We start from the raw sequence: 16,556 nt of genomic DNA on the forward strand, positions 1-16,556 counted from the left end.
TCAAAATTCAGCCAAAGCAACACAGTGCCATGGCAAACGACACAAGTGATTCCAATGTACACAGAGAGGACGGGACCCGAATGTCTGTCAGAGAGAAAATCATCTGCCAAGCATCTGGCTTGAATCAGGAGGGGGGTGGGAGTTACCTGCAGTCACTGGAGAATGTGCAAGGTAATTGAAAAGCTGCTGGCATTTTTCATTTCCCTGCAAGCGTTGCCCTCTTTGTGGTAAACTGAAGGCAGCGTGTCCTGTCCTTTCCTCTCAGACGTGCAGCACTTCAGCCTGCGGCCCCCAGTCAGGGCAGCCGGCACATAACACTCCAATCGCTCCTTCCCTGCCCGAATTCCAGCCTCAGAGCCTGTCCTGACTGCAGCCTGCCAGCGACGGACGTGAGCTGCGAGTTACCTCCTCCATCCTCTGGCCCGTGGCGCTCCAGCTCCCAGCTCTCGAGTTGCATCCAGGCTCGTCTCCAGGACAGGCTGCCTGGAGGAGCACCCTTGCCTAGGCAAGTGTAAAACCAGAAGTTCTCTATCTGACACTGCACGCCTCTTGGGGGAGGAAAAAAAGAAGAAACCCAGCTTTCTCCTTCCAGTTCCACCAAAAAGTTCTTCTGTAACGTCCTCTGGAGTCAAAACAGAGACGGCTACACACGCTGTGTCAGTGTTTACGTATAACACCACATACTGCTGAAGGTTCGAACAAAACCTTCACTAGGCCAGAAGATGAGTGCTCTCCCACACAAAAGGACTGCCTCGACAACCATCTAACGAGGTAGCCAGGATGAGGATGTCATTACAGCTTTAATACTCCCAAAGTTTTCAGACCAAAATTACGGTCTATGGATCCTACGTGCGTGGAGCTAAGGCCTTCTCCCATCCTCTCGTGATAAGCATATACATCCACATAGAAAACTCAGCTATGCATACGCACAAATTATGTAAGAACTATATCTCACAATATGTATGGCTTTGTGTTGCATACTTCTGTGTGCATATACACACGTTTCTCTGTTGGATCAGGACAGAATCTGAAAACCTACATTTAAAAAAAAAAAAAACACACCCAAAATCCAAAACTCTGTTCAGAACACATCATGTGACATTTTATTTGAATTAGTCTCTGACTTCAGTTCGTTTAAAGAAACTCCTGTAATTGAACTGATAAAGCAAAAGCCTGAAGTTCTCATTTGCAAAAACCACCAGGTAAAGTAAATTAAAGTTACACAAAGGAGGTTTTCAGCTTCCCAAAACAGGTCGAGTTCTTCATCTACCACATCTCTCCCTCTATTTTCCTTATTCTGTCTGCTCAAAACCATAAAATGCTCGTACAGTTACTTTTGGAAACAAAAGCAGAGACAACTCCTGTTGTAGCACATGAAAAACTGCACTGGGAAAGCCACGGAGAAGCAGCAGTTCAATGAATCGGAAGAGCTACGTCAATTCTCACTGCATGACACCAAAGCAGACGTAGGCCAGGGACATGACCTCTAAGCAAGAGCTACCCTGAACCCACCTTCACACGGCCCCAAGCCAGGTGTAAAAATAGCCAAATTTTTACACGGCGCCTTAGAGGGAAAAAATTATTCTCAGAAATTCAGCACAACATTTAGGAACAGCCCAAGTGGGAGCCTTTTAGTAACAAGGGTCTGGGGATGTTCAAGAAACGCAAAGACAAGTTTTTCCAAGTAAGTCTTGACAAAGGCAACAAACCCCGCAACGTTCGTGTCTGATGCAGGGCAACAATATTTCACCAACAGGAGACGACAGCAGAGAACGGCTATTTCTAGACTCTTACTTGCAGATCCAAGCTCCGCTCCACCATGCTGCCCAGTCACAGAACAAACAGCATTGCTTGACTGCTCGCACCGAGCGTAATCCACAGACATTAGGAAGGGGAATTACTGAACAAGTGTTTCCATATGAAGCTGCGAACGCTCCCCACAGCATTTCAATGTGAGACATGCCCAGCTCTTCACCGCTGCCAGAGGTGGTGAATTAGGAGGCATGACATTAGCTGTTCCTTTGCGCCTGCTCCTGGCCACCAAGTTAATCATTCCAGTCATCACTCGAAAAATACCCGATTTGCAGCTACAAGGCAAAACCGGTTTCAAAGTAATGGCTCTCAGCAGACTTCTCTTTCAAGGCACTGAAAGGTTCTCTCTGCCATCACTTTATAAGCCAGGATATTACAAAGCTTGTGAACACTTCAAAAGCTTCCACTGAAACACAAGGACATCTGCTATTCACATTTTAGGATCAAAGGTGCTCAAGTAGCTTAAATGTTGAGTTGACCAAAACCATGTACAATTCACCATGGACAAAACTATTTCAAAATTATGGTTAGGACATCAGATCACTGATATCATCGAGGTAAAACTGTAACCTACCGTTCGAGAGATAGCTAAAACCTACTTTTGGTGCCTAAGTTTGCTGCAGACTGTATAAAAAGCCTACCAAAAAGTAAAAATAAAACCTGCTGTCCTGAGGTGATGTGGCAAACTGGATTGACAGCAAAGGAAAAGCCTTGTGCTCGGGCATTTAGTCCAGCTACAGCTAAATAAATGGCTGAGGACAAACAGCTCCTCCTCACAGGGCATACCTCAAGGCAACATGAAGATTTTCGTTTTCTGCCGTGGATTCGGACGAAGCCTGTCCTGTTAAGCCTACTATGGCATCTGCAAACAGAAAATCTCCAGCCCAAAGCTAAATTCTGAAACTCAAGTTTCCATTGTTTGTGCAGAAGCAGTGCATCATTACCCCAGTGGCTTTTTTATGGTTACTTACATTGGAAGCAGGCCCCTGCTTTAATGCATCACATATGAATTAAATGATCTGCTGTTAAAATGATGACAGAAGCATGAATCTCCCACTAAAGCTTAGAGAATGAAAGTCAAACTAAACAAGGCCTAGCAGTTCAGGCCAAGGTGTACTGAGGACACCCATCCTCAACAGACTCTTGTTTTCCTTGGCACGGCTCTCACGCACCACAAGGCCATGGCCAGAGTTAAGCCCTTGGCCTCCACTTCACAGCTATGATTTAAAGTATTAGCAAGGCCTGTGATTAAATATTTGTCCGGGTCACCATAACTCGGGTGTAATTACTGCAAAAATTTTAAAAAAGTATGCAGTGCTCAAAACTGTCTCCAGATGCCTTTCCCCCCCGCGCCGCTTTTCCATCAGCTTCTTCTGTAAATCGACAACATGGAAAAAAAAAAATCACCTAGGTCTAGGGCAAGCTTCTGCGACTGCAAGACTAACACCGCTTCAGTTCCTCTCTGCAATCACAGATCCTTCTTTCCTTCGCCTGGCTCAAACCTGTACAAAACCACGGACCGTTTAACAGAGTCTGCATTGTCCTTTGTATCGAAAGCAACAGTCTGCCCTGGGAAGTCTCATAAAGGAGTTGTAGCTACTGCCAGTCTCTCTAGTCACTCACGACCATACAACACGCCTCCTGTCCTCCAGAGTTTATTACTCTGCTCGACTCACCGATTTCCACAGTCCAGATCTTAAGCAACCGCAATTCATCAGCGGCATGAAGCAGGGAGACAGCAACCTTTGGCAGGTGGGCACCTTCACCCCGTGGAGGCAAGGCCAGCAGATCCTGCCTGCCGGAGACTGAGAGCAGCCCGGCCCAAACAGCCAGCAGTCTGGCACATTCCTTGCAAAAAACAGCTCTCAAGAGGGAGTCTAAGTAATTAACACCAGCACAGAAATCCCAAAAGTTTAGAAGATTTTTTTTTTTTTTAAGAGATTTCTTAAATTGGTGTTTTGGTACTGCAGGAGGAAAATACTAAAGAATAGGAAAAGATAAGTGATGTCTTCAAGAACAGCAGAGCCCTACAGTCAATGCAGAACACAGGTTTGTTCACAGTGGCCAAGCTGGCTTTTTAAAGAGACACATAACAAAAGAGGTCACCTTGTATTTTTAGAATCCTATTGGAATCTTCCAGTAAGAAAGTGAGCAAATCTTACAGATAAAAGTATCTGGGTAACACATATGGAAGCATGAAGATTTAGGAATACCGAAAGACAAACCAAGACTTAAAAGCAAGTCTGAACTCCTACTGCATGTTTTATATTTTTAATTGAAAGCTCTACTGCCATCAAGCCAAGTTCAAGGGGCTTCCTGGCAATTACACACTTACGCATTAACTGTTTCACTGGGCTGCATACGCAGCAGGAGAATAGATGTTTATACAACACCTCACAAAATCAACTTTTTGTGCCTGACTGGGGCTACTGGGTATATAAATAAGGAAAGGCATGCCTCGGGTCTGCAGCATACGCTTGTGGCAATACACAGACATACCTGTCTGGTAAGGCTCCCTCCAAGGTTCATGGTACCAGAACCAGTTTTATTAGTCTGCAGCCACAGCATCACTGTGGAGGTCAGCTTGTAATGAGCAGTGCGACCACTGGATTTCTCCTAGAAGTGGAAGGATAACAAAAAGGGGTAGAGAGAAAAGGTTAAAATCCCGCCAAAACCCAAACGGTGGCTGGCCCAGAAGATTCCACAAGCAACAGGACAGATACATATAACTCCACTCACACGGCACAATCCGGTTCTTAAAAGCCATTTTAAGTGTGCTCATTCCCCTAATTTTCCAAAGCAAATCTAGTTAGAGCAATTTAACCTCTTTTTACCTTGTTTTATTACCTAATTAGTGATATTTATCTGTAGACCTTTACATTAAAAAAAAAATAATCTCAGGATCACATGCACAGAAAGCAACATACTTTCAATTCTTCTGGGATTCTTTTTGATTACAGCCCTGACTTATCTCTATCCAAATTGCTTCAGGGAATTCTCAAAAATTAACAGGGGAAAGAAGTTTACAGCCCCTAACACAATATTGCATTGTTCAGTGGAACACCTGTGCTCGTTAATTGTCTGGAATTAACTGGGTTTTGTTTTCACTTGGGTATATCAGCTGCCCCAGAGGCTGTACCTGAACCTCCACCACGTGGATGGAATCCCAGCATCCCTTAATCTTCTTTGATCCATCTCCAGCTTTCTTAATGAGGATCACCCCGGCAAAACCATGATCCAGATCCCAGAGGTAGACAGAGGAGACTCCACCTTCAAAATACCTGCAGGACGCAATCCAATATGCATGTTAAAAGTAAGCAGGATCCAAGCCAGAGTCAGATAGCAATAATAATCTTAAATAAGCAGAATCTCTATATCCTAGCAAAGATATTTTTTTTCTTTTAAGGTGGCACACTCTCACCAGTTAACATACCTAGAAACACAGCAGTTTAAATCATTTTACAATACAAAGACTTTTAATTACAAAAAAATTTGTACATTTCTCTAAAGGAGAATAAAAGTCTAGGGAGAAACAGAGCTAGTTACAGATTTCTACAGTACTTGAGCAAACAATTCCTCTGATTCCAATTAACTGTAACAGCTGGTAAAAGCACAAGCTACAAAGCAGGCTGAGCGCAAGGCTTTATTTTACAGTTTGCCCCCCCCCCCCCCCCCCCCCTTTTGCTATTGGGAAAGTCTGGAAGATCTTTACAACAAAGTCTGCTAATTAAGACAAAAGGGAACAAGACGCTTTACGCTGCTGTCTCAAAAGTTTGCGTGAAGCTTATTGATTTATTACAAATCGGGCTGAATGGAAACCAAGGTTCTTAGAAACGAAGGGATGCTGTTGAGGTTTACGTGTTATTCTATTGTATACCGTAACTGAGCCTAGAAAGTAAGCCAGACCACCTAAATCTCAGGTTGCTGGCAGCAAAAAACACTCGCCTAGAAATACTAATAAAACAATGACATCTGCAGAACCCCACACGTTCTTTGTAACACCAGGCCTACACTCCTTGTGTGCCAGATGGAAGACACACTTTAAAAGAATGGTAAGCAACCCAACAGTGTAGGAAGAAAGATGCACAAGATGCAGTTTTGGATTCTAGAACACCAAAACTGTGACCCCCACAGCTTTTTACCAACAATTCCCATTCTTAAGTTACCGAAGAGCCATTAGGAGTATTGAGCTAAAGGGAATACTCTTTCATGGCGCAGAACTCTTAGACCTCAGCAACGAACTCACACTGCACAGAATCACCATCTCCTGCAAAGAGCTAAGGAAAGGAGGAGACGCAACTTCAGCTGAGACACAAGATCAATGACACAAAATTTTACTCATTGGACACTTCTTTTTTCCTGCTCTGAGCACGTACTGCTGTTCTGCAAGTACATACATAAAGCAGACAAAACACCTGAGAATTCATTGTCTGGAGCAGAGCAGAAGCTCATCATCCAAAGACAGGAGGAGCTGCTCTGCCTGACAGTTCCCAGCAGCTAAGCTGAGGACTCACGCAGGTTAAACTGTTCTACGTTCCTGCCTCTTACTGTCACGACCGAGACGATCCCATTGATCTGCAAGTGACTGCATGTTTCTCCTCTTCTGCAAGAAAGGAAAGTCTCACTCATCACCAACATGAAACGTTTGTTGCACCCTCCCACCTGCACGCTCCCCTCCTCTCTAACCACAAGCCTAGCAGTCGTTAATGGCACATAAGATTTGATTTACTGTGCATTTTGGACTTTATTTACAAGTCAGAGAAAAGATATTGGGAAGTTAATGCAAATAACACAAGTAACCTTCAACATAGTCTGTGCACTTACAGACCAGTCCAGTATGTTTTTTCAGGAAGGCAGAGTCACCAGAACAGCCCCAATTCTTTTTAATCGCATGCATCCAAGTCTGTAGCAAAACCAATGTTGACCCCAGGATGGGTATATGACTTCACATTAACTCACAACGTAATTTTCTTTTTAATGGGTGGCTACTGCTACTCATCACCAAGCTTAGCCTGGGCACATAACAAACATACACACCACTGTCCTATCGTATTTGTCAAGCCACTGATAATATACCATTAAAAGAGGAAAGCCCTTTGCTCCACAGGCATGCTAAAGCCAGACTTCCAGCAGGCAATTTAAACCTAACAAACCAACAAACACCTTTTTTATATCCCCTGGGGAATTCACAAATGGATTTGGGTTAACGCAGTTAATGGGAATTTCAGTCCCGCAGCGAAGCTCGGTTCCAATCTAAGCGACCTCTCCTTTGACAAAACTGCAGCGTGAATCAAAGGCCAGAGAGCAGAAGCTATTGTCCCTTTCCAGACCATGTTTGCTTAAAAAAAATATTCATATATAGAATAAGTGAATTCACTCAAAATGAACTGGCAGCCGCTGAGAATATTACAGTGTGTACAGACAGTTTCCCCATTACCCACTTTATGAGCTTGCTATGAGCATGAAACATTAATTAAGAGAAGGACCGAAACAAGGTTTTTGGAAATTTATTCTTACCTACTGTACTTTGATCCTAATGACATGAAACAGGAAAAAAATAATTTTTATGTGGTTCACCTTTATGAGATTTTACATAAAGGCTTTTGTGGGTATTTTAAGAATGTGCTAAAATGTTGTCTGAAACCACATAAAACCATCTGAAGAACCTCCCGCCAGAACTAACAGTGCACACATGGAAACGCTTTAACTTGCCTTTGTATATTTAATGAATCAAATATAGTATTAATATTGTTTTAAATACCAACATGCTATTTCAATAAAGTTGCTTTGCCATAGCCAGATCCAGTATCTTGAGACCCAAACAACAATGCCAGCGACCAAACCATTATGAATCCAAGGCACGCCGGGATATATATTAGCCAAAGCCTCCTCTCTGTGCTTCAGCAATATATAATCGCTTCGAAAATCCACTCCTCCCCTTCATGGGGAGAAAATTTATATAATTGATTACTACATTAGACTTCCCCTTTCCTCACGCAGCAACTAAAATGCACCAAAGTGGGATTTCTGAAGACTGGCTAAACCCAAGAAAGTCGTGTTTGGAGAGGGGAACATTCCTTGAAAGCTGTTTTCTTCAAGAAAAATAAAGAAGTGCTACAGGTTAATTGGCTGCTACATAATAGAAAACGGGATGACAGACAGATTGGTAGGAATTTAAATCTTACATTCATGAACTTGGATTTGCTGCAAGAAAGCTGGGCTACCTCCAAGAAACCCCTTCACCACAGATTAAAAAGCAGCACTTATTAAAATCCAAGCAGGAGAGGTAACCAGCTTGGAAAAGGTTCCTGAAGGGATAAGCTGGTATCTTCGCTGTTAAAGACACGGGCGGGCAAAGCAGAGCACAGGCCCATCAGTCACAGGCTGCAGTTGCAGCAGAACACCTTGAAAGCACAACACAGCTCCTGGGTCAAACAATTTTCTTGGACCGGCTGTTCTGGATACCCCTGCTCATGCTACGTTATCCTCCCATGCAGAAGCGCTCATACAAGGCAATCCATCTTCTTTAGAAGCTTGAGTCCTCTCCCACAGCACCCAAGGCCCTGTACAAAGAAATCTGCAGATGCTTCTGACATGCACAAGAGGTCTGAAGCGGGAGGAAAAGTCTGATTCCTTCCGGGGTACCGCAGAAACATCCCCAAGGATAAACCATTTTCAAAGGTCAGCAATTCAAAGCAAAACCATCTCTCCTCTTCTGCTCAGGGACACGCATCTCTCCAGGATGCACTCCGGGGTTTACCTACAGACAAGTTTCTTATCGAAAAATGAAAAAAACAGTCATATGGTTGTCATGTCCCTTTATTAACAACCAAAATGCTGCCAAATGGTATCACAGCAGCACAGAAGAGTTTGGGTTGGAAGGGACCTTGAAAGACCATCTAGTCCAAACGATACCCCTGTCCTCTCTGAGGACAGCCAGTGTTCTTACATCTCTGGTAAAATCTTTTTATAAAGTTAACCAGGAGGGTGACTAAAAGGTGTAGGGCCCAACATAATCATTAATTCTCTTTACAAAATTCAGAATAGCATTTCACTCAAAATCAATTACAGTTTTAATGTCATGATCAAACACTTAAGTTTTATATCCGTTACTCATCAACCACAGAACTCCTGGAAAAAGCTGTTTTATACAAAAAATGTCACACTTAAGGCTGACCTACTTTACAAATGTAAGAATAAAAGAAAATATTTAAGCTAAAAGTGATCCAAAGCTTTATGAAGTGTTTGAAGTCTAAGCGGGTGGAGACGCAGGATGGAAACTTGTTTAAGGAACTCGAGCTGTATCCATGAAATAGAGACACTGTGGCCAGAACAAAGCCATAACTTCAAGAGGGATGTGATCGGGGAGGAAATCCCCCAGCTTCCAGCATAGACCTCAAGAAAGAAGGACAGATTAATCACTTTGGTTTACCACTAAAGGACAGATCAGAAAAGGACCAGTAACTTTCCTGATAGCATTCTACTTCTTACAAGCCTTGCAAATGAATGCTGGACCCTAGACGGAGAAAATGAGTTTCCACCGCACTGCAACACAAACAAACCATGACTTTCAATTACACTTCAGAACCAAATCACTCATCCATAAAAACACTTGCGTATTTTCCAGTAAGTAACCGAGAGCCAGAAACAAAAACCCACCCAGTGTCTCTGGCTTATGGCTCTTGCAGCACTAAGCCACAAAACCCTTGTGCCAAAGCACCAGTACCTGGAACCCCCAGACTGGCTATGCAAACCTTCAAAAGAGTTGCACAGTATTTTGAGCTGGCTCATTTAAAGCAGCAAAATATATTTTCTTCCCCCTCCCAGGTTTCATAGCCATTTCTTCCAGCTACAGAAGTTCAGCACAGGAAGAGAAATGTCTCCATCTATTTAGATCAACAGACTTCCAAGAAACATGTCATCTAAAAAACCTACCCCCAAAGGAAAATATCGAGCATTCAGCTACAAATGTTTTTACAAGAGTGACAATGACTTAAAAGTCACAGTCTGAGAAGCCAGTGTCTAACAGCAACCCCAAAACATTACCTAAAATACCAGGTGAGGAAACAGGCATTTCAACCATTATTAAAACAGATGGCTGTAACGGCAAATGACTTTGGCACAATTTTCACCGAGTCCTTCCCCTGTGATTGCACCCCATCACCTCAGACCAGCACATAAACAGCAACAGAAATATGAAGGAAGTGGCAAGTTCAGCACCCCACCCTCTGCCAACCCCAAAACCTTGCTAAGGTGTTCATTCCAATCACCTGCAATCTATAGCTACAGTGAAGGGGGGGGGAAGCCTTCAGGGCAACACCAAGAGATCTGAAGTGTCACCAAATTTTGTTGCCTGCATCCTCCATCCAGCTTTCTAGTAACGAGGCTCACAAGCCTGCTCTCTAATAAAAAGGGCAGGTTGGTACCAGGAACTAACCAGGATATAACACTTCTCCCACTGGCCTAAGTACAGATGATTTACAACTCCTCTCTCCCTCCTTCTTTGGTCCCAGGAGGGCAACCATGTAACACTTTCACAATGTTAGCTAAATACTTAAAATGAAGAAGTTAAAATGTTTGTGTATACAGACCAGCTGTTTTTCACCGCAGTTTATGAATTCAGCCCAAAGTATGCTTGTGGACTCTGTACAGGTATTTTACAGAAATTCTTTCCAGCATACACAGGTGCAAAAATCCCTCGAGCAAACATACCAATCTAGTTAGGTATGTGTAACTTCAATGCCAGTTGTACTTAAAAGCACACATCTGGACCATGGTGGGATGACTCAAACTGCGAAGCAGAGCTGTGAAGTGCAAGAACTCCGTAAGGAACGAAAACAGTATCCAAACAATGGGATCCTGAAGGCTAAAAAAACCTCCCAGAGCCTCCCATTTTGTGCCTTCTAGTACTTCTTTTAAAATAAATAAATAAAACCACCAGAAAACATGTATTGCTCACATTTTCCTTACCATCCGATTGCTCTTGGCAGATGGAAACTAATGACTAAATCCCCTTTGAGAAGTCACCTGGAAACAGTTCCATTAGCCACCTAATAAGCAAGACAATGGGTCACTTTGTAACATGTCCAAACCTGTAACCGGTTCATTAACTACCAGGAAGCGCCGACTGCTTACAAATCTTTCACCCGTACCCATCCGCTGGACCAGCGTGCTCTGCAGAGACAGCCCACTGCTTCAGCCACCGACAGTCTGACACATTTTAGGTTCTGCCAGCTATAATTCAAATATGGGTAGGAGGGGAGAAGACAGCAACAGAAGTCTTCCGTGTCATGTATCCGGTTTGCCAAAGTCTGTGCAGACTACAGATTTCACATGATGTACTTCTTTGAACAGGCAATATCTGACATGCTACAAGATGGCTATTAAGTAACTCTGTCTTCAATTTTCCACCATTAAAACACCACAGATTTGTGAGGGCAAAAGGTAAAAATCTCTGTAAGTGCAAGCACAGCCATGTACTACTATTAAGAGATACTCAGTCTGAAAATTTCAGATTACAATAAACCAACACTTTAAAATCTAGTCTCAATCCATTTTTGAAAGCATGTAAGTAATTTCTTACTAGGGATTGCAAGCCTTCAGAGAGCGGTGTTTGAGGACAGTGCTGCATCATCAGTGCTGACCTCCTAATACAAGCTTTCCCTCTCCAGCGTTCACTTTTATGTAATCACAGAGAACCGTGGGAACCCAAGGGAAAAACTCCTCCTCCGCCAAATATCTCAGATTCAGAAGATAAGAATGTAGTCCGTACAGAACTGCTCCAAAATGAAGCACCCAAAGAAGAAAACAAAAATCAGATGAAAAGCAACTAATGTAGTTTTCACAGCATGACAGTATGCTTAATTTTTTCCCCTCTAAGTTTGCTCTAATCTGTGTATTATATATCAGCAACTTCAATATTGATTCTGGTTTGAGTTTTGAGCTGCCCATGGGGACTCCCAACGCTGCTCTGTTTACTCTTACATCTAAACAATTTCCTTGGGAAAACATCATGGTTGTAATTTTAAAAGCACACGAACATTAAAGCAGCGAGCATCTTGGCAGTTTAGGTCTGTCTTATGAGACTTCATCTTGTACTTATCAGTCTAACCCGGAGGCAAGAATCTCACAGATGACATAATCCTGATGTCACACCCTATTGTGCAAAACCCTCGCCAGCAGTGAGATGGAAAGTCAGGTTTCCTTAGTGCTACGATGCATAACAAATGCATCTGGATTCAATCTGCAGGGCCCTTGCTGCGAAAACCACAGTAACCATCATGCCCAAGAGAAAGCCATCACAAAGGGCTAGTAACCATTAATGAGGAACAGTGAGCTAATGGCAATAAAGTCACTTCAAAGCTTTCCATGGGTTCTGAGTTTAGGCAAACTAGGTTTACATCTAAACATAGACAGAATGCTTTATATAAAGAGCTCACAGCTGCCTAATCACTTTGTGAGTTGAAAGTGGCACTGCAGGCTACAGGAATCGAAGCTCAGCGCCTGCTCCCCCGTGCACACCTACAGGCACGAGCAGCGGCAGGCTGTGCTAAAACCAAAAACCCTCATTATGCCTCTTACATCTGGTGCTCTCCTTTTATTTACTTGGTGGAATCGGCGCTGTTCCCCGCACAATATAAATCAAATTCGGTCAGGCAGATAAATAGAGCAGTTGCTTCAAACCTTGTGAGAAGTTCAAAATCGGAGAGGAATGAACTCCGCCGAGAGGATCGTGTGGTCTATCAGACCAGGTAAACGAACATACAAAGGCAGGGGAGGAGAAATGAGATGACAATCTACAGCAGCACTCTGAAAGGATTAAAGTCTAAGGTCAGCCCTAATAGAGGGTTGCCATTTTTTCTTATCAAGCCAAGCGGGCAAAAGGCCAGTATCGGAGGTGGTTCATGCACAGAATCCAAAATAAATTAAGAAAACCGGTAAGAACAGCTATCAAGGGGAAAGCTATCCAGCAGCTTACAGGACATCTGAGCATACTCGATAGCAGAGATGATGGTGCAGAGTTCAATGCCAACAAGCCACAGGGTCAAAACAAGACAACCCGCGAGTTCAGTAAATCAAGCTCTTCAATGAGATTAAACACACTAATAACAACAAAAAAAATTAATAAAAAGTCAGCCCTGAGCACTCTAAAAACTGACGGGTAAGCTTGCCTGTCACTGGGACTCTGCTGCTGCCCCTGACCAGCAGCACCTTCAAGCTCTCTAGCAAAAGGCTCCCAAATCTGCGCATTCCTGAAGGGCCACACGTACAGGCAGCCACTGTAGCCTTTCATCTTCGAGCTGAAAACAGAAAGGTGACAGACGTTCAGGTTTGGTACTTTCTATACCGCAAAGAGCATGACATACGCTTGGCTGGCAGGGGTGCCATCCTCAGCACTGCTAACACCATCAAACATTTGAGTGACTAACTCCATTCTGGACCGGATTCCAAAACAAAATTCAATAATAAAAGGATTACACACAACAAAGACATTTTAGAGGTCAATCCTCTCCCAGACCTCCTTCCGCTCCTACCAAATTCCTTGTCCAGAGCACTAACATAATAAATTGAAAATGGATCAACATCAAAACACAGATAGAAGCAGAAGTTCAAAAGGCTTCATTGCTCACACTGTTGAGGGAACTCAAAACCTTAATCAGTAGAAACATTTTCAGGAGCAGAATGATTAAGATGAGCATTTTTTTCTTTCCTTTTCTTTTAAAGGTTGTTAAAAATCAAAAGCACCATTAAATCCAACTTAACCCAAGAAACAAAGAAGTAAGAAATAGCTTTCTAAATGTATGTCAGCTTACTAAACCAGTCCAAAGTTGCCAAAACTCATCTTGTTTGTAGAAATATTCAGATCAGCAGCATCCTTCCCCAGGGAGGTCTATTTAATCACTTCAGAAATTATTTCTTCCAGACAACAAAGCGCAATTAGATTACTTAATTAAAGCACTGATTATCTCCAACGCAAAACAACAGAACACAGCATCTAAAATAGATAGATTTAACCAGATGCCCTGCTCCTCATTATGCTTTGATTTCAATCAATCGCACACACACGTCAAGCAAAGGGCAATACATTACAACCATGTGTTTGAAGAAATTATCTTCACAATATTGGAAGCGGAGAGCCAAGGCTCTAACTGAATGGTGTAAGATATTAGACTTCCATCTGGGAATAATAACCTACTGAACAAAAACATACCACGGCATTAGCTTCAGGCCGTGTCTGAGTTAAACCTGGCAGCAGGAGATCAAAATGAAACAGTTGTTTTTTGGGAAAGTGACATGCATTTTGGTAAAACAGATAACCAAGAAATATGCTTGTTGTTTAACTTAGATAACAGACAGGGACTTAAAACCTAGTACAATTCCTCTTTAACCCAAAAAGATGTGAACATGCCTCCAGAAATAAAAGGTGGGCAACTCTGAAGATACTTAAAGGTAGCGTGCATTAAAACAGACACTGGCAGGGAACAACTCAGCACTGGTGTAAGAGGCACTGAGGATCCAACAAAGTTGTTCTTCTCGAGCTTTCACAATTTGAAACAACTCCATGCAATATTACAAGACTCCTCCAAGCTTGTTTGCACGCTATGGTCATTCAGTGTGCTGGCCAATAAGCTTTTTGGGACAAAACTAGTCACCAGTGAGGAAATCCAAATGGATTATTTCACGCAAATTGTTAACAAATGCGTAACAGGCTGCTGCTATCAAAACACCCACGATAGCAGGTGCCAACCCCTTGGGAAACAGCAAATACGTGCCAATGAGTCACTAAACGTAGGTGGATACTTACCACACCTGATTAAAACAGAAATCTAAAAAGGAACGGTATGTGGGCCAAATGGGACTGCCACAAGGAAAAACTGAAACTATCTGAAGTCCTGGGAGACACCCAAGATGAACCCTGCGAGGTATTATCACCTTACTGTGCATAAAGGTAAAACGGGAGATAATCCAGAGGAAGCTGGGACCATATGCTGAGAGCAGAGTGGGAATAGCACATATTCTCACAAGCACTTCTTTTTCTATAGGAAGGAGACGTCTTCCTCTTCCACACCCCACCAGAACGACCAGTATAAGATGTATTTCAAAACTGGGGAATGAAGCGAGCACTGTGCAGAGCAACACCTCAGAGATCGGCGTTTGCAAGGTATTAAGATAACACAACATCTTTCTGCGATGGGCAGTCCACACCGGCCAGATGACTGCGAGCACAAGATCCAGCAGTTTAGCCCAGCATGGCTGGAAACAAAGCCACAAACTGCTTTGAAAAAGCTAGCAGAAACCCTCATTATAGGCCTAAAATGTCTAACAGCCCAGGAAATTCAAGCACACTGGGGCCCGGTGTTCTCTGTGAATGACTGCTTACATAAGATTATTTTTGTATTAACTGTTACCTCTCTACCATAAAACACAGCATAGCTGTGGTTAAGAGGTGCAGTTCAAAAACATTCTCGAGAGGGACAGAACAGCCGCTTAAGGGACCGCTGTATGAGAACCTGTTGTGTCAGATCTGAGGTTTCTCTCTCCACACCATTTTCATCCCCTTTCATAACCTGCATTTCTGCAACGCAAGCTGAAAGCCTAACAGTGCAACAGCCACTGTGCTTAAATTTGCAATTTTTTAAGAAAAAGAGTTTGTAATGTGAAGTATCAATTAGCTTGGTGTCACCCAAGAACGGGCTGTTTGGACAGATGAACCCATCAGAGTGAACAGAGACAACAGAAGTCTCTGCAGGTCAATTCAAAAAAGTTTTTTGGCCACTGCCTACGAAAGGAACACCGTTACTGGAAGGTGGACCTGTCATAAATCTTCCCATATAACAGAAACCCTAATTTCCACAAAAGATACAGCACTGAAGATGCCAGCACACTACTTTTTTGATTAATACAACAATGCTTTCAAATGAGCCTGAAATATTTCACAACGCTGGAAAAACTCTGTTGCCACTGCCTCTGGGATTTGAAACACCACTGATAACTTTGTCCTGGAACCGATGCATCATGCACTCCTTTCCCAGCGCTGCAAACTGCCAAACCAGAAGGCCACTGACACCTTTAATTGCCATCACATGGCTCGGTCCTACTTCTGGCTTTACAGTGGGTACACAGTATTAGTTTCCAGCTCCAGCAGACCATGGAAATTACATCATTGCAATTGCCATCTTGTTCCCACTACAACCTTCCCCACACTTCAGACTCCCACATGGCCTCAGCAGCTGCTACGCGGGTAATTGTTACAGCCATTCCCAACCTGATCTGTTGGCAAGACCAGCAAGCAGCAGCGTGAAAAGCTGATGCTTGTTACCCCCACCTCATTTCCCCCCACGGCTCCAATCTCCAAGTAAAAATTAAGCTTCTGATGTCAAAATACAAAACCCAATTGTCTTATTAAGGAAACTGCAGAGTCCATCTACTAGAACAAAAGCATGTTTCTATCCAATCCTCTGTTGTAGGTAAAATACAAATCATTTCCAATTACAAGCATGAGGAACCTTTCAAATGGTCTGGTTAAGTTTCTCTAACTTTGCAAATTCTTTCCAAAAATGCCACAATTTTTTTTACACTGCTCAGCAAAACGTAAGCCACCCTTCTCTTTTTTCTGACACATTTCTGAGATCATAACATGCATCAAAGCATACTGTGCTGACAGATGCGCTTATCTAGTCTGACTACACTGCGACTCATAATGCCTCTGTCATTTCTGGCTGATGACATGAGAATGAAGTCTT

The 16,556-nt window shown here is 43.0% G+C and overlaps 1 protein-coding gene across 3 annotated transcripts in view; it reads right to left on the minus strand.

Moving 5' to 3' along the window:
• The window catches only part of CAPZB (capping actin protein of muscle Z-line subunit beta), a 61,190-nt gene that overhangs the window by 8,838 nt on the left and 35,796 nt on the right, over positions 1-16,556 (minus strand). For all 3 annotated transcript variants that reach the window (XM_055798789.1, XM_027788402.2, XM_055798788.1), the window contains 2 exons: positions 4,952-5,093; positions 4,312-4,428 (listed from right to left, as the gene is read on the minus strand). In XM_055798789.1, coding sequence (XP_055654764.1) covers positions 4,312-4,428; positions 4,952-5,093 — 259 coding nt within the window. The remainder of the gene's footprint in view (positions 1-4,311; positions 4,429-4,951; positions 5,094-16,556) is intronic.

The sequence above is a fragment of the Falco peregrinus genome, chromosome 3 (genome assembly GCF_023634155.1).
Source record: "Falco peregrinus isolate bFalPer1 chromosome 3, bFalPer1.pri, whole genome shotgun sequence".
NCBI lineage: Eukaryota > Metazoa > Chordata > Aves > Falconiformes > Falconidae > Falco > Falco peregrinus.